Source organism: Bombina bombina, chromosome 3 (genome assembly GCF_027579735.1).
Source record: "Bombina bombina isolate aBomBom1 chromosome 3, aBomBom1.pri, whole genome shotgun sequence".
Taxonomy (NCBI): Eukaryota; Metazoa; Chordata; class Amphibia; order Anura; family Bombinatoridae; genus Bombina; species Bombina bombina.
Window position 1 is genome coordinate 278918389 of NC_069501.1, and position 21979 is coordinate 278940367.

At 40.8% G+C, this 21979-nt stretch overlaps 1 protein-coding gene across 1 annotated transcript in view; it reads left to right on the forward strand.

Moving 5' to 3' along the window:
- LOC128653175 (smoothelin-like protein 2) overlaps positions 1–21979 on the forward strand; it is a 180617-nt gene that overhangs the window by 137650 nt on the left and 20988 nt on the right. Inside the window, exon 8 of the mRNA XM_053706305.1 lies at positions 8576–8727. Within this exon, the coding sequence (XP_053562280.1) occupies positions 8576–8727 (152 nt within the window). The remainder of the gene's footprint in view (positions 1–8575; positions 8728–21979) is intronic.

The window sequence follows — 21979 nt, forward strand, 5'->3', positions numbered from 1 at the left end:
AAATGTGTCCTGATATCCCTGAAATGCTTACAGTATTTTTTTTTTATTTTTATTTTTTTTTTAATTAGAGATTACTGACATGATCCTATGTAAACTTCTTTTTAACATGTATATCTTTCTTTCTTTCTTTTTTACCAGAATAACAAAGGACTTTTTGTATTAGTGATTGATTGTTCCAGATATTCTGTATGTGCTCATTTTTATTCTCCAGCTCCTTGTATGGAACAGAAACAAAAATAAGCTTTTTTCTTTTCTTTTTTTTCTTCTTATTTTTATTAATCAAGGTTATCTGAGGCTGGATATCTGTTAAAAGCTCTCCTGTTCTAAACTTTGTCCAAAAGTGTCCTCACCGGTGTAGCATGCACAATAGTAGTACAAGCTAGTCTTTGTTCTATACAATCTGTGTTAGAGTGGATATCATTTCATGCTCATTTAAAGCCCGGAGAACCCAAATGATACATTATTAACCTCTTTAAGGACATTAAAAAGTTTGCTGAACAGTACATGTAGGCAACAAACAAGAAGAGAAAGGGGCACTGGTGCATATAGAGTAATGATTAAGAATGATTAAATACCATTCCTCTCTAGACAATTATACATAAAAACCAAATATAAAAAAAGTCCTGGACGGTTTTAATTCAGAAAGCAACTTAAATTGAAGTTTTGATCTATGACTAAGGACCTTTAATTATTAGAATTTAAATAAATGGTGAAATTATTACTGTTCATTTACTGCTTTTTAATAATTGGAAAAAAAAATAATCCTTTATTAAATTTCTTGATTGTCTCTGTAGGGTTGGTGCACTTTTCTCAAACAATGTGTGGTTTCATAACTTTTTTTTTTTTTCCATTATATATGGAATCCAATAAATACAGCAAACTTTTTTTTCAACGTACACTTAGCAACTTATATTAATTACATCTTGGACTGATACTGAGATTTTGTGACTAAAATTTTGAGTGATACACATTTATCTGTCACTATCTTGCAAGCACACAGCTAGATTAAAAGACAAATGGAAGAGTTTGTTACAGCATTTGGCCAAATGGTGATAGGGCCAGGACCTTATCACGTTCTCTTCCTCCCTGGGTTCCTAACCTACAGCCTCACAATGCATGCCTACAACCAAACACTGAGATACAAACAAGGGTGACACCGGTCCTTTGTAATTTCCCTAGACGCATACAAAACTTGGATATGGACTGCACTCTCAAACCAGTCTGGGTACACATCTCATGACCTAGCAAAACTCACAGTCCTGGGTGCTCACCAGCACTCAGACAGCTGTACAGCTGTCAGGGACTCATGCTGTTAAAGGGACAGTATACACTAATGTTCATTTAACTGCATGTAATAGACACTACTATAAAGAATAATATGCACAGATACTGATCTAAAAATTCAGTATAAAACAGTTTAAAAACTTACTTAGAAGCTCCCAGTTTAGCTCTGTTAAAAAGGTATCTGGAACACCCACTGCAAATGGGAAAAACAGAGTCCCCCCCCCCCCTTCCTTTGCATATGAAAAGACTCTTTACACAAACAGGAGCAAGCTGGAGTAGGTATACATCGGTATCCTCCTAAAACTTTGGGGCTTGGTTAGGAGTCTGAAAATCAGAGCAAAGTTAGTTAATCAGCCAAGCCTTGGTGCAAAACCTTAGGGAAAATTGCAAAGCCCAATAAAAATTTGTTATAAGTTGAAAAGGCAAGTGAATGCGTATGGATAAAGATATATAAAAATTGATTTACACATTTTAAAATCTTTGATACTTCAATTTTATTAGCTTTGGGTTTGAATGGAGTGTGAACTGTATATACATTATAATTGAAATTAGAGATTACTGACATGATCCTATGTAAACTTCAATCTGGTTCATACTGATACCATATTTTTGTCCCAACATCAATGATGTGGCTTCAACAGACGTTGCCATGACCATGATGTGGTCTGTGCAATATTGTCATGGGCAACTTTGTTATCTAATAAATAAAATTGAGTTTACACCCTCCATCACAGAGAGGGCTGTAACCTGTTGGTGTGTAATGCTTTTCGGTCCTCTCTAGTAGTCAAGGGGTTAACTCTAAATATCACAATTTTGCCCTTCATCTGTTGCCCATATCAGAGGCTTGCGACGTTCTTAAGAGTGATGTTATAGGCAGTGAAATCACAGTGTAGGAAAGATAATCTCTCACATTATTGCTACAAGCAATGCAGCAGTCATGACAGTATGGAGAGTGGTAATCACAGTATTACCTGTAAGTGTGCACAGTGTTTTTTTATAGATAACATTTTGCAATATTTTCCATAAACATATAGGTAGTTTTTTCATATGTAGTGTTTCTCCTACATTGGTGTGTCCGGTCCACGGCTTCATCCTTACTTGTAGGAATATTCTCTTCCCCCAACAGGAAATGGCAAAGAGAGCACAGCAAAAGCTGCCCATATAGCCCCCCCTCTGGCTCCGCCCCCCAGTCATTCTCTTTGCCACTCTGAACAAGTAGCATCTCCACGGGGATGGTAAAGAGTATGTGGTGTTAGTTGTAGTTTTATTTCTTCTATCAAGAGTTTGTTATTTTAAAATTGTGCCGGTTTGTACTATTTACTCTACAACAGAAAGTGATGAAGAGTTCTGTTAAAAGAGTATGATTTTAGCAACAGTAACTAAAATCCATTGCTGTTCCCACGCAGGACTGTTGAGCCCAGAGAACTTCAGTTGGGGGGAACAGTTTGCAGACTTTTTTGCTCCAGGTATGACTAGTCTCTTTTCTAACAAGACATAGTAATGCTAGAAGACTGTCATTTCCCTTTTGGGATCGGTAAGCCATTTTCTTAGACTCATAACAGAATGAAGGCTTATAAATGGGCTATATACTGGTTGACACTATTGTGGGCTAAATCGATTGATTTATATAATATTTATATGATTTTTGGAGTGTTTTGAGACTTGGAAACACTTTTGGGAACTTTTTATTACGCCTGGCAGTTTGTTAGACACCTAATCTAGTCAGGAAGGCCCCTTCACTCTGGTATGCAGAGGGAGGAAGCCTCATTTTCGCGCCTTAATTACGCAGTTACTTCTGGAAGCAGTGCATGCAGCTTCATGTGAGAGGGTCCTGTGGCCACAAAAACGATTCTAAGAGGCTTATTTATGTGGTGAATAACCCCCAAGGAAGGTAAAGCCGCAGCAAAAGTCTGTGGCAGGGACTTAGTGGGTTTAAACTGCTAAATTGAACAATTAGCTCCGGTTTGAAATTTGGTGTGCAATACTTTCAAAGCATTAAGACACTAGGGTGCAAATTTCGTAAAGATCGGATAATTCCTTCATAGTTTTTCAAACATTCTGAAATAAAGTGTACGCTGTTTATTATTTAAAGAGACAGTAACGGTTTTGTTTAAAAACGTTTTTTTTGCATTAATAGCCTGACTAAGTCTGTCTAACATGTCTGTACCTTCAGATAGATTATGTTCTGTGTGTATGGAGGCCAAGGTGATTCCCCCTTTAAATGTATGTAAAAATTGTGCCATGGCGTCCAAACAAAGTAAGGACAGTAATGTCACATTTAATAAGGTTGCCCAAGATGATTCTTCAAATGAAGGTAGTGGGGATAGTTCATCATCCTCTCCTTCTGTGTCAACACCAGTTATGCCCGCGCAGGCGACACCTAGTACATCTAGCGCGCCAATGCTTGTTACTATGCAACAATTAACTGCAGTAATGGATAATTCTATAGCAAATCTTTTATCCAAACTGCCAACACTTCCCAGAAAGCGTGATTGCTCAGTTTTGAATACAGAGGATGAGCAAGTGGGCGCTGATGATAGTTTATCTTTAATACCCTCACACCAGTCTGAATTGGCAGTGAGGGAGGGGCTGTCTGAGGGAGAAATTTCTGATTCAGGAAAAGTTTCTCAGCAGGCAGAACCTGATATTGTGACGTTTAAATTTAAGTTAGAACATCTCCGCGCCCTGCTTAAGGAGGTGCTAACTACTCTTGACGATTGCGACTCTTTGGTAATTCCAGAGAAATTGTGCAAAATGGACAAATTCCTTGAGGTCCCTGTGCACGCTGATGCCTTTCCGATACCCAAGAGGGTGGCGGACATAGTGAACAAGGAGTGGGAAAAGCCAGGTATACCTTTTGTCCCGACAATGTTCCCCATTGTCGACCCCAGAAGGGACGCATGGCAAACAGTCCCTAAGGTTGAAGGAGCAGTTTCTACGTTGGCCAAGCGCACGACTATTCCCATTGAGGACAGTTGTGCTTTCAAAGATCCTATGGATAAAAAATTGGAAGGATTGCTTAAAAAGATATTTGTTCAGCAAGGTTTCCTTCTTCAGCCAATTTCGTGCATTATTCCTGTCACCACGGCGGCGTCTTTTTGGTTTGAGGAACTAGAAAATTCGCTCAATAAGGAGACTCCATATGAGGAAGTCATGGACAGAATTCACGCACTAAAGTTGGCTAATTCCTTTATTTTAGATGCCGCTTTGCAATTGGCGAAATTAGCGGCAAAAAATTCAGGTTTTGCAATTGTGGTGCGCAGAGCGCTTTGGCTAAAATCTTGGTCGGCGGATGTGTCATCCAAGACAAAATTGCTTAATATTCCTTTCAAAGGTAAGACCCTTTTTGGGCCAGAATTGAAGGAGATTATTTCAGACATCACTGGGGGAAAGGGCCATGCCCTCCCACAGGATAGGCCTTTCAAGGCTAAGAACAAATCTAATTTTCGTTCCTTTCGCAACTTCAGGAAGGGACCGTCTCCTAACTCTGCAGCCTCTAGACAAGAGGGTAACGCTTCCCAGGCTAAGCCAGCATGGAAACCAATGCAAGGCTGGAACAAGGGTAAACAGGCCAAGAAGCCTGCTGCTGCTACAAGACAGCATGAAGGGGTAGCCCCCGATCCGGGACCGGATCTAGTAGGGGGCAGACTTTCTCTCTTTGCTCAGGCTTGGGCAAGAGATGTTCAGGATCCCTGGGCACTAGAAATAGTCTCTCAGGGTTATCTTCTAGAATTCAAGGAACTTCCTCCAAGGGGAAGGTTCCACATGTCTCGCTTATCTTCAGACCAGATAAAGAGACAGGCATTCTTACATTGCATAGGAGATCTATTAAAGATGGGAGTGATACACCCAGTTCCAACAGTGGAACAAGGTCAGGGGTTTTACTCAAACCTGTTTGTAGTTCCCAAAAAAGAGGGAACTTTCAGACCAATTCTGGATTTAAAAATTCTAAACAAATTCCTCAGAGTTCCATCGTTCAAAATGGAAACCATTGGAACGATTTTACCAACAATCCAGGAGGGTCAATACATGACTACCGTGGATTTAAAGGATGCGTACCTACATATTCCTATCCACAAAGATCATCATCAGTTCCTAAGGTTCGCCTTTCTGGACAAACATTACCAGTTCGTGGCTCTTCCGTTCGGTTTAGCCACTGCTCCCAGAATTTTCACAAAGGTGCTAGGGTCCCTTCTAGCGGTTCTAAGACCGAGGGACATTGCAGTGGCACCTTACCTAGACGACATCCTAATCCAAGCGTCGTCCCTTTCCAGATCAAGGGCTCATACAGACATTGTATTAGCTTTTCTCAGGTCTCACGGGTGGAAGGTGAACATGGAAAAGAGTTCCCTGTCCCCGTCTACAAGAGTTCTTTTTCTGGGAACAATAATAGATTCTGTAGAAATGAAGATTTTCTGACAGAAGTCAGAAAATTAAAGCTTCTAAAGGCTTGTCAAGTTCTTCAGTCTATTCCTCAGCCTTCCATAGCTCAGTGCATGGAAGTAATAGGTTTAATGGTTGCAGCAATGGACGTGGTTCCTTTTGCTCGAATTCATCTAAGACCATTGCAACTGTGCATGCTCAGACAGTGGAATGGGGATTATGCAGACTTGTCTCCCCAGATTCAAGTAGACCAGTTAACCAGAGACTCACTCCGTTGGTGGTTGACTCAGGATCACCTGTCTCAGGGAATGAGTTTCCGCAGACCAGAGTGGGTCATTGTCACGACCGACGCCAGTCTATTAGGCTGGGGCGTGGTCTGGGACTCCCTGAAAGCTCAGGGTCTATGGTCTCGGGAAGAGTCTCTTCTCCCGATAAACATCCTGGAACTGAGAGCGATATTCAATGCGCTCCGGGCTTGGCCTCAACTAGCGAAGGCCGGATTCATAAGATTTCAGTCGGACAACATGATGACTGTAGCTTACATCAATCATCAGGGAGGAACAAAGAGTTCCTTGGCGATGAGAGAGGTATCCAAGATCATCAAATGGGCGGAGGATCACTCCTGCCATCTATCTGCAATTCACATCCTAGGAATAGACAACTGGGAGGCGGATTATTTGAGTCGTCAGACTTTCCATCCGGGGGAGTGGGAACTCCACCCGGAGGTCTTTGCCCAGTTAACTCAATTATGGGGCATTCCAGACATGGATCTGATGGCGTCTCGTCAGAACTTCAAGGTTCCTCGCTACGGGTCCAGATCCAGGGATCCCAAGGCAACACTGGTGGATGCATTAGTGGCGCCTTGGTCGTTCAACCTAGCTTATGTGTTTCCACCGTTTCCTCTCCTTCCCAGGCTCGTAGCCAGGATCAAACAGGAGAAGGCCTCTGTGATTGTGATAGCTCCTGCGTGGCCACGCAGGACTTTGTATGCAGACCTGGTGAATATGTCATCAGCTCCACCATGGAAGCTACCTTTGAGACAGGATCTTCTAGTACAAGGTCCATTCGAACATCCAAATCTAGTCTCTCTGCAGCTGACTGCTTGGAAATTGAACGCTTGATTTTATCTAAGCGTGGGTTTTCAGATTCAGTTATAGATACTCTGGTCCAAGCCAGAAAACCTGTGACTAGGAAAATTTACCATAAAATATGGAAAACATATATCTGTTGGTGTGAATCCAAGGGATTCTCTTGGAGTAAAATTAAAATTCCTAAGATTCTTTCCTTTCTCCAAGAGGGTTTGGATAAAGGGTTGTCAGCGAGTTCTCTAAAAGGACAGATATCTGCTTTGTCTGTTTTGTTACACAAACGCCTGGCAGCAGTGCCAGATGTACAAGCTTTTGTACAGGCCTTAGTCAGAATCAAGCCTGTTTACAGACCCATGACTCCTCCATGGAGTCTAAATTTAGTTCTTCAAGGGGTTCCGTTTGAACCTTTACATTCCATAGATATTAAGTTACTATCTTGGAAAGTTCTGTTTTTGGTTGCTATTTCTTCTGATAGAAGAGTTTCTGAAATGTCTGCTTTGCAGTGTTATCCACTCTATCTGGTATTCCATGCAGATAAGGTTGTTTTGCGTACCAAACCTGGTTTTCTTCCAAAAGTGGTTTCCAACAGGAATATTAACCAGGAAATAGTTGTTCCTTCTCTGTGTCCGAATCCAGTTTCGAAGAAGGAACGTTTGTTACACAATTTAGATGTGGTCCGTGCTTTAAAATTCTATTTAGATGCAACAAAGGATTTCAGACAGACTTCATCTTTGTTTGTCGTTTATTCTGGTAAGAGGAGAGGACAGAAAGCTACTGCTACCTCTCTTTCTTTTTGGCTGAAAAGCATCATCCGATTGGCTTATGAGACTGCCGGACGGCAGCCTCCTGAACGAATTACAGCTCACTCTACTAGAGCTGTGGCTTCCACATGGGCCTTCAAGAACGAGGCTTCTGTTGATCAGATATGTAAGGCAGCGACTTGGTCTTCTCTGCACACTTTTGCCAAATTTTACAAATTCGATACTTATGCTTCTTCGGAGGCTATTTTTGGGAGAAAGGTTTTGCAAGCCGTGGTGCCTTCCGTTTAGGTAACCTGACTTGTTCCCTCCCTTCATCCATGTCCTAAAGCTTTGGTATTGGCTCCCACAAGTAAGGATGAAGCCGTGGACCGGACACACCAATGTAGTAGAAAACAGAATTTATTCTTACCGGATAAATTTCTTTCTCCTACGGTGTGTCCGGTCCACGGCCCGCCCTGGCTTTTTATGGCTTTTTAGTCAGGTTTCAAATTTTTTTCTTTCTATACACTACAGTCACCACGGCACCCTATGGTTTCTCCTTTTTCTCCTAACCGTCGGTCGAATGACTGGGGGTCGGAGCCAGAGGGGGGGCTATATGGGCAGCTTTTGCTGTGCTCTCTTTGCCATTTCCTGTTGGGGAAGAGAATATTCCCACAAGTAAGGATGAAGCCGTGGACCGGACACACCGTAGGGGAGAGAAATTTATCAGGTAAGCATAAATTCTGTTTTTTTTATACAATCTCTTAATTTTTTAAAATAGAATTTGGGTCCATAAAAAAATGGTTACGTTAGAATAAAGTGGTTGGCACCAGCTGGTAAGGGATAGTGTTTCACATTATACTACTGTACACTGGCGATCTCTGTAGCAAGCTTCACTGTAGGTTGTAAGAATGTAACAGCTGCAGCTTTGTTAATATTATTAACCAGTGCTTTTTTTAACCCTTTGCCTTCTTGATGCATTGCAGCCTTGTCTGGGGTGTATGTTTTAATTTGATCAACCTGTAAACTGCTGGATTCATGTATATTGCTTTAAAGTAACTTTTGTTGTTGGGTTTTCAGCACATTGACCTACAGAACTTCTCATCCAGCTGGAACGATGGGATGGCCTTTTGTGCCCTGGTCCACTCATTCTTCCCAGAAGCTTTTGATTATGACGCTCTAGAGCCAACAAACCACAAACAGAATTTCGAGCTGGCTTTCTCTACTGCAGAGTAAGTAATTCCTCTTATGTCACTTTGTTTCGTACATTATATCACATCCTGTATTCTCCTTCCAGAAAGCAAACATTTTTCTTACATTGTTTATAATCCTGCTATTTAGTCACTTGAACAAGACTGCGTCTAAAGACAATATTTTTTTTTAAAGCAGGAGGTTGTGTATACTTTTCACATCTCCTGTTCGGAAGTACTATTCACTTAGTCCCCATCAACTTACATAAGGACAACACATTCTTTTTCCATGAACAATGTTTTAGTACTAATGCCAAGGATGCACAGTGTGTGTCCTCATGCTACACTAAATGAAGACTCTAAAAGACCGATGTAGTAAAAATGATAATTTATCTTTAAAGCACATAAATATATTCAAGACATCTCATTTATATTGAGAAATAAAGACAGAAAATGACTAATCCCAAATAATTTTCTAATGTTCTGATTTACACCACATATAGCTTTTAAATATCTCATATCTTATCTTGTTTGTTTAAGTAATGTTTTCCAGCATTATTTTTTTAAATGGAAACAAATCCATTTCTAAATAAGTAAAATGTGTGTATGTATAGTATATACAGGGTGACGCAGACCTTGCTAAATTTACAGCCCTGGGTGCTCACTAGCACTCAAACAACTGAACAGCTTTCAGGGACTCAGGCAGTTAACCCCAGCCAAGCCTAGTGAGCAACCAGGGTTGTGATTTTTGTAAGGTCATAGGATGTGTATTCAGTCCGGTTTGAGAGTGCAGTCCATTTCTGTGTTTTGTATTTGTCTAGGGAAATTATAAAGGGTTTGTGTCACCCTTGTTTGTATCTGTGTGTTTTGGTTAAAGGCATGCATTGTCTGGCTGTGGGTTAGGGACCCATAGAGGAACAGACCGTTACTTGATCCTGGGCCTATAACCATTTGGCCAAATGATGCAACTAACTCTTCAATTTTGGTTTTAATCTAGCTGTGTGCTTGTAAGAGAGAGTGCCAGACTTTCTATGAGTTTTGTTAATATCATTTTGTTTTTTAATATTCCCTAATGGCTTTGCACCCTGCCTCCAAGTAAGCTTTTTGAATCAGGGACTTTAACCAAGAGGCAACAGCCAAATATTTTTGACATTTAAGAGGTCCTGAAAAATGAATGAAAATATTAGAAGATTGTTAGAATTGTATCTTCAGGCTACAGAAGATTTCAAAGTCTCTTACTACATTTAAATTATGACGGGGCCTTTCCTTTGAAATTTGTGGATAAGAACAAAGAGAAGGGACAACCTTATGTAAGAAATCAAATTTTTTTTTTTTTAAACAGCTTTATTTTTGTGATAAATAAGAAAAGGTGGGTCACAGAAGCAGATAACTCAGAAACCCTTCTTGCTCATGAAATTGCTAAAAGGAACAAGACTTTCCAAGAAAAATGCTTGATGTCTAAAGTATGAATTGGTTCTAAAGGAGAGACTTGCAGAAATCCATAAGAACCAAATTTTAGATTCCATGGGGGAAAAATTGGTTTAATGACAAGATATATATCCTAACCAAGGCCTAAACAAAATTCTGAATGTCCCGAAGTTTTGTAATTTTTCTGTGAAACAGAACTGACAGAGCTGAAATTTGACCCTTTTAAAGAGCTTGAGGCAAATCTCATCTAATCCTACCTGCAAAAATTGCAGGATTCTAGAAATTCAAAAATAATGCCAACTAAAGCCATTTGGTTAAATTCCTTTATAACAGTAAAAAAACATTTTGCACATTATTTCATATTGCTGAGCGTTATCTAGGCTTTGGGTGTGAAATTTATATATATCCTGCTTTATTTTGCAGTTCAGCTTAGCGTCCATTGTACCTGTAAGTTTTTTAAAAGCTACTTTAAGAGGGGGTAAGTTAACATTCCTCAAAAGCTTTTAAAGGGGGTTATAGTGTTTATTGCTTTGCTTTGTCAATGCTATAATGTAACTATCTGTTTTTTTCCCTACATTTTACCTTTTAAAGTAGTCTCTCCTAAACACCTTGCTACTAAAAATTAAGTGTGTTTTATTGTAAAGGAGCTGAGGTCTCTCCTCCAGCTTATTTATGTGACTTGTGTTTAAAAAATGTTAAGGCATTCAGACCAACCTAATGCTGCTTTTCTTCATAAATGGAAAGAGTCCACAGCTGCATTCATTACTTTTGGGAATTTAGAACCTGGCCACCAGGAGGAGGCAAAGACACCCCAGCCAAAGGCTTAAATACCTCTCCCACTTCCTCCATCCCCCAGTCATTCTTTGCCTTTCGTCCCAGGAGGTTGGCAGAGAAGTTTCATAAGTTTTTCAGCAGTACTCTTGGGCATGGGACTGGAGTTAAAGTAGTCCTGTCAGCCTCTCAGTGAGAGCATGGATAAAAGTTAGAGTCCGGAGATGCAGGGAGAATCTTTCTGCGAAACCATATCGACTCATATTAACAGCTCCACAAGCAATCAGCATTGACGAGTTTTGCTGCCTGCTTTCTTCTCTCAAGTCCATGGCAGAGACAACGATACTATCTGTCACACTTGAAGGGCCGTGTTCCTATTCCACGGCATAGATTATGGTAAGATTGTTTTATTTTCTTTCATTATGATTGCCTTGTATTACAAATGTTTTTCCGAGAGGCTACCACCTTGCAGGACTAACTGTAACTCAGGGTCTCAGTGAGGCTCCTCCTGTATCTTGGAATAAAGGGTTAATATCTCCTGTGGGGGGTTATTGAACCTGCTTATGTGTAGTGTTACTTAGGCTCTTGGCTAGGAACATAACGACCTTTGGAGGTGACGCAGCCTTTACGGTTGAGGGCGCCTTTTCTGGGCCGCACGTTGCACCTGGTGACCGGGTGTGGTCACATTTTGACTCTCCATTTCTGTATTCCTGACCGTGTGGCGGCGGAAAATTTCTGGTCCGCTGGTGTCTGGGTCCTAGGAAGTGGTGAGTACACCAGCCATTCTGGGTGTCAGGTGCCATTTGCTTTCTTATTTGGTCTGTTTTTTGTATTCAATATCCCAGTTATGGAGGATTCTGATAACGTCTCTGACTCAGTCTATTTCTCGTGAGGAATACGAATTGGCACGGGTGATACATGCCCTTCAGTTATGTTCAGAATGCCGTTTTAGAGTGCTCAATTCCTCGGGATCTGGGAATCAAGGAGCTGCTGAGCCATTCATCTCTGGGGGTCCCATTCCCTGAGTGGCGAGTTCCCTACCACCAACTCTTATTACACATGCAGGTAACCCAGATTTTGCTTATCCTTCTCTGGAAGGTGGCTTGTTCCCCCCCCAGAGGTTATGGTACATTTTCGCATGTCCATTATTATGGCGTTGGCACATCTGCAGCTACCAGAAGTTTGATAACGATATTGTACGTGTTCCGTTGACCGGGGCTCTTCAGGCATGGGATGGCCTGCTCAGCTATCTGGGAGAACGACTATCCCTGAGGCTTCAGGGGGTCAACCTTCTGGGTTGTGTTCTGTGTCTGGGACTTCTTAGTCTTCCTCTTCGAATGGCTTGCATGTTTAGACATAAGGGGATGAAGTAATCTTCTTATAATCGTTATTTGAGTATCCTTTTCCAGTTCTGAGCTTGGAAGAGTAGGATCCCTGTTGGGCTGGTCCTGCGGGTGTGTCCGTTTATTCCCGGGAGATAACCTACGGGTTGCCTTTTCTTTATTTTAATCCGGTAGGATGGATTTTATTTGATTTACAGCTCATGTTTGTTATATATTTCCTTCGGGAACTTTCTTCTCTGGAATCGATACTCCTGATCTTGGTCGCACTATTTACTTCAACGGAAGTTTGTTCAAGAGTAAGGACGTGTTTAGTCCTATGTTTGTCTGATGTTAATCTCTCCCTCTCAGGGGGTGACTCTATGTGGCCTTGACAGTGCTGGGTGCCCTTGGTTTCAGGATGGTCCTGACTGGGTACAAATCCTTCTGTTTTTGAGGCCTATTTCAGACACCTTGCGCCTGTTCTGCCTGGCTGGTCCGGTTAGGGCGCCGAGTGCTTCACATTATTATTTGTGTAGTTGTCCTTGTTTTTATTTTACAAGTTTCAACTAGCAATCTGAGAGGACTTGGTCCGTGGTTTGTCTAGGGGCATGGGGGATTGGGTTCAGTCCTCATTAGCCTTTTCAATCTGGTCAACTGGGACTCCGTTAAGATCTGCTGCAACATACTCAATTGATTATGATTTTTTGGGGATTTAGAGTGTTTCCTTCCCGTGGTGGGTTAGAGTTTTGGAGGATTTAGCTCCTTCATGCCCCCGGTTCCTAGCGGTCTTGCCTTTTCAAGGTCTTTTTGGAATTGTCCTTTTAGGACTTGTTCCTTTTGAGGTTCTCTTCCTTAGGGTCGAGACCTTCTGGACTTTGTCCGGTTTCTTCTGGTGGCTTTGGTCGTTTAATTTAGTAAGTTGAGGGCCGTGCAGCTTTTTTCTACTTCCGGGAGTTAGTCGTCTCCATATCAGGGACGATAGGCTGTGTTGTCTCCTTTTTTCCAAGCTTTTGCTTTGGGGATTTTTCTATCGGGATTCGGGATGCTCTGCATTCTTCTTCCTTGGGTGCGGTCCTCTGGAAAGGTAATCTGAAAAGATTATGGAGACTAGCCTTTTTACTCCCTCTCATTCGGGTGACACTGATCTCGTTATCGTTTCCCTTAGCCCTGAATGGTGCCTTTGGGCTCTAGAGTACTTGTGTGATATTGTCGCAGCCTTGCACCTTGTTGGGGGGGAGTTGTCCTCCTGCTGGGGGTGTTTTTTTTCCACTTTTGGCTCGGATTTACGAGTGAGTCCTGTTCCTGTTCTCCTGGGTAGCCCGGTTATCATCCCCTGTGAGGTCTGATTTCTTCAGACTGGGTATTTTGTGTTCCCTGAGGGCGTCGTTCGTTTTAAGACGATTCTGGGTCCCGGGTCCATGGTTCTTGTCTTGGATCCTTTTTGGATGCCTGGAGACTTACGATCCTGCGGACTGGTTCGGGACGACCCGTTTTTTTCAGGGAGCCTATGTTAACATAGTTGCTAGCTCATAGGGCTTGCTAGCAGGAAGGTCAGGGTTATAATCCACCTTTGGGTACTGAGTATAAACTTTAAGGCCTGTCTTATCCTTCGGATGGAGTGTGCTCCTTTTCATGGGGAGTTTTTTTCCTCTGTTGGATCAACAGTGGTGTCTGGATGATTTTTCATTCGGTTCTTGATTTGATCAGACTATGGCTTTTCATGTCTTGTGGGCATGTGCACTGTTTCCATTTCTGTGCCCTCCCCTTTGAGGGGGTGGTTTGTCTTCCTTAAGAGGTGGGATTTCCTCTCTCTCTGGGGGGTGGTCGTCCTGTCCTGTGTGCAGGAGGTTGGAAAAAGTGGCTTTATTTCTGTTAGGGGCAGCAGTCTGCTGCTCTGTGGTTTGCTCTGTTCCAACTGTTGGAAATTGAAATCTCCATGTAGAGACTGTCTAAGAGAGTTGTACCAGGTCTTCCTAAGGATCTATTTGCACTTTTCTCTGTACCAAGTCCTAGGGGGTTCTCCTTGGGAGTACCTTTATTTTGATGGATCAGATTGGGTTAGCACCCGAGCTCTGTTGGGGTGGGGTGAGTTCCCCCCATTCTTCCATTCCCTGGGGACTTGTGGGGGGTCTTTCTATTCCCCATCTATCAGACATGCCTGTCACTTGGGCTGGTCTGGTGTTTGGAGCAGGATCTGAGATCTGTTGCTCTGCTAATTTGTCCTCGGGTCATCGAGGTACGGTAAGTCTCCTTGAGGGTTCTGCTTATTCTCCACGTTCAAGATTTGTGAGAAGGACTGGCGGCTCTTGGATAGCCTGCAACGTTGTCCACTGGTTAGTGGATGTTTAGCAGACTGAAGGTTAGTGGTTTGGAACCTATTCTCAGCTGCTCTTTACATGCAGTATGTTGTCTTCAGGTGTTGTACGAGGTTCGGTTTCTGAATATTTAGATATTCTGAGCTACCTTTTGGCGACTTTTGGGACTTTCGTCTTTAGTTGTCTTCTAGAGTGCGGTTGCACTGTGTTTAGGGGAAGATTCTATTCTCTGTTCTCAGACTCCCAGTCTTAGCCCGTGGTTTCTGTACAATCAGGGTCTGAGCTAGCCTCCCCTTGTTTCTATGAGACTGGTTGGGTCTCTGTCAGCTTGGCCCGGTTCTCGGATTTCTGTTTCTGGTGGATGCAGGCCACCGTAGCCTGAACTTTTACATACACGAGACTTCAATACCGGCTCCTACAAGTGGAAGCCGAAACGGCTGAAACAGCTCAATTATCCTGGACTTCAGTGGGAGCGGACAGCAGAGTTTTACACTGTAAGTTCGGATAAACTCTGTATTTGAATTCTTTTACACCATTTTGAGAGAAGTTTTTTCTCTTTACTTATTATAGAGGACTTCTGTGCATACAACATTCAAGCCGCTCTGTGCATGTAACATCTTTACAGCACTTTGCTTACTTCCGAAGCAATTCTACCTTGAAAGAGAGAAATAATATATCCTATCACATCGTAGCTCCCATGTATCAAGACTCTGTACTCTCATTGTTTTAATGTATTTCTGTGCTTTATATTCATATTGAATCTATTACATGTGCTTTGTGTGTATTATTTTGTGTTGTTATGCTTTATTTATAGTGTCATTTTATTTTAATTTACCTATGTGTTTATTTCTTTGAAATCGTTCTTATCATCTTGGTTTTGGTTTTCTTTGCACACAGTGAGTTTCCTTTTTCCTTTTCACTATTATAGATCTCTTTTCTTTATATTGATCTCATATTTTATATTTTATGTTTTATGCTTTAGGTTTTATGAAATAATTTTATGAAATAATTTTATGAATTGTATTTGTACCATCTGCTGCATTAATCTATTTGGTATATTAAATCATATGATAAACTTCTTATAGCTCTTTTCAGCTACATTAAACTATCACATTGTGCTTTTTATATCTAGTGTTTCATTTTATATGTCTTATTGGTATTATATGTTTCCATAGTTCCATTCTATTTTATTTTTCATAAAAAAATTGCACATTATTTTAACTGGTGGATATATGCTGTAGCTGTGTAACTGTGTGTTTTCACTAGCACAAATAAGTTATTTTCATTTTTGTTCCTCTTAGTAAAATATTTTTAGGAATTTTACTCACTCTTATTTGTAAGCATATAACCATACATATTTAGCTCCAGCGCTGAATCCACCCTTACATTTTAAAATAAAGTTGGGGTTTGCAGGCCTGGTGCCCTCAGAATAGGCCGCCTCTTGTACCCACCCGTTTTAGCATTCAGTGTCCTCTATAGCTTGGGTATTGTTTTTCCAAAAGTAATGAATGCAGCTGTGGACTCTCTTCATTTATGAAGAAAAACTTAAATTATGCTTACCTGATGGAAAGAGTCCACAGCTCCCCATCCGTATTTTTTTCTGTGGGGCGTCTGTTATTTTTGTTCTGGCATATTTTCACCCTGATATTTCTTCTACTGTCCCTTGTTCCTCGGCAGAATGACTGGGGGATGGAGGAAGGGGGAGAGGTATTTAAGCCTTTGGCTGGGGTGTCTTTGCCGCCTCCTGGTGACCAGGTTCTGAATTCCCAAAAGTAATGAATGCAGCTGTTGACTCTTTCCATCTGAAGAAAAGAAAATGATCAGGTAAGCATAATTTAAGTTTTAATGGGTATTACTGCTCCTTCTGTTAGTCCATTACAGGAGAAGGTTACTGACATTTCACCCAGTGTGAAGATGGCTGCTCTCCAGCCTTCAAGTAAGCGTAAAAGGTCAGTTCTGATTTTATCTTCTACTAGTACTATGTCTCCTGAAGTCAGGGATACTGTTGTGCCTTCAGAAGGTGAAGTTTCCTCTGTTGATGAGGAGTCTTTTTCTGATGTTGAACCTTATTCTGCCTAAATTGAGCATATTCGTTCTTTTTTGAAAGAGGTTTTACTTACTTTAAAGGTTAAAGATTCTAAGGATTCTGAGGATTAGCCTTGTAATCATTTAATTTCATTTTTTCTTATCTGGTTTTTCATGCGGATAAGGACTGCAATATCAATCAGGAAATTGTTGTTCCTTCCCTGTGTCCTAATCCTTCCTCTCAGAAGGAACGCTTGTTGCATAATCTGGATGTTGTGCATGCTTTGAAGTTTTATCTTCATGCTACCAAGGATTTTAGACTATCTTCGTCATTTACCTTATTCACGGGTAAGCGCAGGGTCAGAAGGCCACTGCTACTACTCTTTCTTTTTGCGGAGTATCATTTGTTTGGCTTATGAGACAGCTGGCCAGCCTCCTCCTGAGAGGATTGAGTTTCATTCTACCCGGACAGTGTCCTCTTCTTGGACTTTTAAGAATGGTGCTTCTATGGATCAAATTTGCAAGGTGGCCACTTGGTCTTTTTTGCATACTTTTTCAAAATTTTCAAAATTTTATGTTTTTGCCTCAGATGAGGCTTCTTTTGGGAGAAAGGTGCTTCAAGCAGTGGTGCCTTCAGATTAAGTTTGCCTGCCTTTTTCTCCCTCCCTGTTCATTATGTGTCATCTCTAGGTTGAGTATTGGTTTCCAAACAGTAATGAATGAAGTTGTGGACTCTTCCTGCCTTTTGGAAAGAAAACAAAATTTATGCTTACCTGATAAATTCTTTTTTTTCTGTCAGGGAGAGTCCACGACCCGCCCTGTTTTTTTTGTGGCAGCGGTTTTATCTTCTGGCACCTCTATAACCCCTAGTGTTTCTCCTGCTTTTTTCTTATTCCTCGGCTAAATTACTGGGGATTAGGGGAAGTGAGAGGGATATTTATAAGCTTTGGCTGGGGTGTCTTTGCCTCCTCCTGGTTGCCAGGTGTGGTATTTCCCAACAGTAATGAATGAAGAAGCATACATTTAGTTTTTAAGACTGTTGTTAAACTCCCTCAGGTATTTCCTATTACTTATGCTGTCTCTGATATGATTTCTGGGGAATGGTCTAAGCAAAGTAATTTATTTAATCCTTCTGCAAGGTTTAAAATGTTTTATCCTTTACCTGCTGCTAATGTTGAATTGTGGGAAACTGTTCCTAAAGTTGATGGGGCTATTTCCACTCTGGCTAAGCATACTACTTTCCCTTTGGAAGACAGTACTTCTTTTAAAGAACCTTTGGATATAAAATGAATGTCCTTTTTATTGAAAGAACTTTTTACAAGCAGGGTATTTACTTAGGCCGGCAATTTCTATTGTTAATGTGGCTGCTGCTTCATCTTCCTGGTTATCTAGTTTTTTAGAACAGTGTTCTAATGACTCTGCTTGTGAGAATCATTTACTCAAAAATGCCAATTCTTTTATTTGTGATGCTGTGTCTGATATTATGAATATCAGTATCAAAAGTATTGTATTTGGCAGTCCTTGCTAGGAGAGCATTATGGCTTAAATCCTGGTCTGTTGATGGTGTCAAATACAAACTATTGTCCCTATCTTTTCAGGGAAAGAAATTGCTTGTTTGGTTCTCATTTAGATTCTATAATATCTACTTTTACTGGATGTAAAGGGGCTTTTCTTACTCAAGACAAGAAGTCTAATGGGAAAATTTAATGCTTCCAATCATTTTCATTCTTTTTGTCAGAATAAGGAAGATATCATCCTCCTGCTCAGTAGCAAGGCTGCTCTGGCCCAGTATGGAGGCCTGGTGCTAACTGTAAAAGTATGGAGGCCTGGTGCTAACTGTCAAAGTATGGAGGCCTGGTGCTAACTGTCAAAGTCAAAGCAGGCTAATAAATCTATCCCTACTTCCAAATGTGCATGAAGATGTGGCTCCTGATCCAGAGGTTCTTGTAAGGGGCAGGTTATACCTGTTTAGGAGACTTGGTTTCAGTCTGTTCCAGATCCCTGGATTTTGAATATAGTTTCCCAGTGTTATCAGATAGGTTTAAGAACAAGGCCTCCCAAAGGAAGGTTTTTTTTTTCTGTAATGTTCCAAGTCTGTTTCAGATCTGGAAACTATGGGAGTGATTGTACCAGTTCCTTTGCAGGAACACGGGATGGGATTTTATTCAAATCTCTTCATTGTCCAAAAAAAAGAAGGCACTTTTTTAGACCAGTCCTGGATCTGAAAGCTCTGAACAAGTTTTTAAGAATTCCTTCTTTCAAAATGGAAAATATTTGGACTATAATGCTTTTTGTTCAGCAAGGTTAGTTTATGTCCACAATAGATTTAAAGAATGCTTATCTTCATGTTCCAATACACAGAGACGATTACCAGTTTCTGAGGTTTGCCCTTCTAGACAAACATTTTCAGTATGTTGCTCTACCATTTGGTCTGACTACAGCTGCAAGAATATTCACAAAAGTTCTGAGTGCCCTATTGTCTTTGATATATAAATATGGATGGGTGTGTGTTAGTTCCAAGTCGTCAATACCATTTACGGTAGATATTTAGAATACTTTCGCCCTATGCTCTGTTTATACTCTACTCTCCTTGTAGCATTACTATGTGTAGGTTACTAGCCAAAAAACAGACCCAAGGTTGTAGGCTTACCCTCCTGTGTACTGGTGTGTCCGTTCCGTGCTAGACTTTACAAGGCTCAGAGCAGTCCCATAATATCCAAGGGATGCAATCTGCAAACTAACGTTCCGCTTCAGCCAAATGCAGCAACCATGGCGGCTCCCGTCCACAGCACACTTCGAATGACGTGAACGTTGGGGGAGGAGTAAACAAGGGAGAGCAATAGGATTGGATATCAGTCCTGCAACTTCGGAGCAACCCTTCTGGATTAGTGATGAAGTAAGAAAAACAATGTGGTAAACTCTGTATAGAATAATTAAAAGTTCACATTTATTGAAAAATCTTAAAAATATTATTAACGGAAGCTAGCAGCATATATTAGTGGTAAGGCGCAGCACCAAGGCTTACGCGTTTCGGCTGTCAAGCCGTAATCATAGCCTATTTGTGCTGTGCTGTTACTCACTTTTTTAAAGAACATACCATTTTGCTATTGGCTGTTGCACATTCATTAAAACATAATTAACAACGCCTACCACCAGTTAACTCCTTCATGACCAAGCCACACAGAACAGAAAATTAGACAAAGGAATTATTCTTTGAAGAACAACTGGCTATTCAATGTGATAGGGCAAAAATAGTGGTTGGTACTTAGAAAGAATTATATATATTACAATATTTTACTATAGACTAATCCTCCATTTGTTGTCTATTGGGAAAACAAAACAATATCCCATAGAACTAATTGGAGCCTATTTCGAAAATTATACATTATAATGCTCAACAATAGTATCCCTATATATACATGACAATATTACATGAGTGACATATTACTGCCCTAATTAATTGTACTTTAATATTTAACAGTGAATTTCTGTAAGGACAGAACAGCCACAAAGATTGCATATGATTCTATCAAACGCCATACATGTTTAATAATAGGGATGGAGTGACTGTAAGACAAAGTAATTGTATAACTCTAACCTTGTTATTCTAATTTTGAGTGGAAATAGATGTAAACTTTAAATATACCACAAGGGTCTTTTTCACCAGGGTATCCAAATGTCCATATTCATTTAATGTTGTATTGTGCAACATTTTCATTATTCCCAATAGTTGATCATGTCATAACGGGAGTTGAGACTTTTCGTTACCCTGGTGTCAAGGGTAAAAATCCAAAAAATTGGATTTGAAGGAGTCATGAAGGAGTTAACTGGTGGTAGGCGTTGTTAATTATGTTTTAACGAATGTGCAACAGCCAATAGCAAAATGGTATGTTCTTTAAAAAAGTGAGTAACAGCACAGCACAAATAGGCTATGATTACGGCTTGACAGCCGAAACGTGTAAGCCTTGGTGCTGCGCCTTACCACTAATATATGCTGCTAGCTTCTGTTAATAATATTTTTAAGGTTATTCATATTGTCTTTGATCAGATCTCAGGGTATTGCATTATTTCCCTACCTGGACAATATCTTGGTTCAAGCTCCATCTTTACCTTTAGCAGAACCTCATACCAACAGACTTGTTTCTTCAATGACATGGTTGGAGGATCACATTTCCAAATAGTTATTTGGTTCCTTCATTGACATGGTTGGAGGATCACATTTTCAAAGAGTTCTTTGGTTCCTCAAACAAAGGTAACTTTTTGGGGATTTCAATGAGTCTTTCTCTAACAGAGCACATACGGTAAAAATGTGGTGTCGGCTTGTATTAACCTTCCGTCTCTCTCTCTTTTCCTTCTGTTCTTTGTATGGAAGTTCTGGGTCTCGTGATTGAAGCTTCAGATGCAATTCCATTTAGCTTGTTTTCACATGAGGCTTTTTTAACTTTGTATGCCTCGTCAGTGGTGCAGGGATCATACTCTATTTGAAAAGATTTTTCTGGATTCCAGGACATTTCAGTCTTTGACTTGGTGGCTGGATCATCAGTTCATTATTCAAGGAGCTTTTTTTGCTTATCCTACCTAGGCTGTGATCACGACAGATGCAATTATTTCATGTTGGGGAGCTGTTTGGGGGTCTCTGAGAGCACAGGGAGTTTGGAATCCTCAGGAGGTGAGGTTGCAAATAAATATTCTAGACTTTGTGCTATTTTCATGACCCTTCAGGCTTGCCTTTGTTAAAAAGGGAGTCTCATCTCTGTTTCCAAACAGACAATGTCACAGCAGTGGCTTATGTCAACCATCAGTGGCAAATTCGCAGTTCCCTAGCAATGAGGGAAGTGTCTAAAATTCTCTCATGGGCAGAAATCAATTCCTGTCTAGTCTCTGTGATTCATATTCCTGGAGTGAACTGGGAAGCAGACTTTCTCAGTCATTTTCTACATCTAGGGGAATGGTCTCTTCACCAGGATGTGTTCAATCAGATTTGGGATCTTTTGGTTCTTCCACAGTCAGATCTGATGGCTTCTTGCTTGAACAAAAAACTTTCCAGGTACTTTGCGAGGTCCAGGGATCCTCAGGCAGAGTTTATTGATTCTCTAGTAGCTCCTTGGTCTTATCAGCTTGCTTATCTGTTTATCAGCTTGACCTCGCAGGATTTGGTATGCAGATCTAGTTCAGATGTCCAGCTGCCCTCCTTGGCCTCTTCCTCTGCTCTCAGACCGTCTGTCTCAAGATCAGTTTTTCTATCCAGATCTCAAGTCTCTTGATGGCATGGAAATTGAATGGTTAGTTCTTAGACATAGAGCTTTCTCTGATTCAATGATTGAAACCTTAATTCAGGCTCATAAAACGTTAACTAGGAAGATTTATCATAAGGTATGGAAGGCCTTTATTTCTTGTTGTATAGATAATTTTTCCTGGCATTCTTTTAGAATT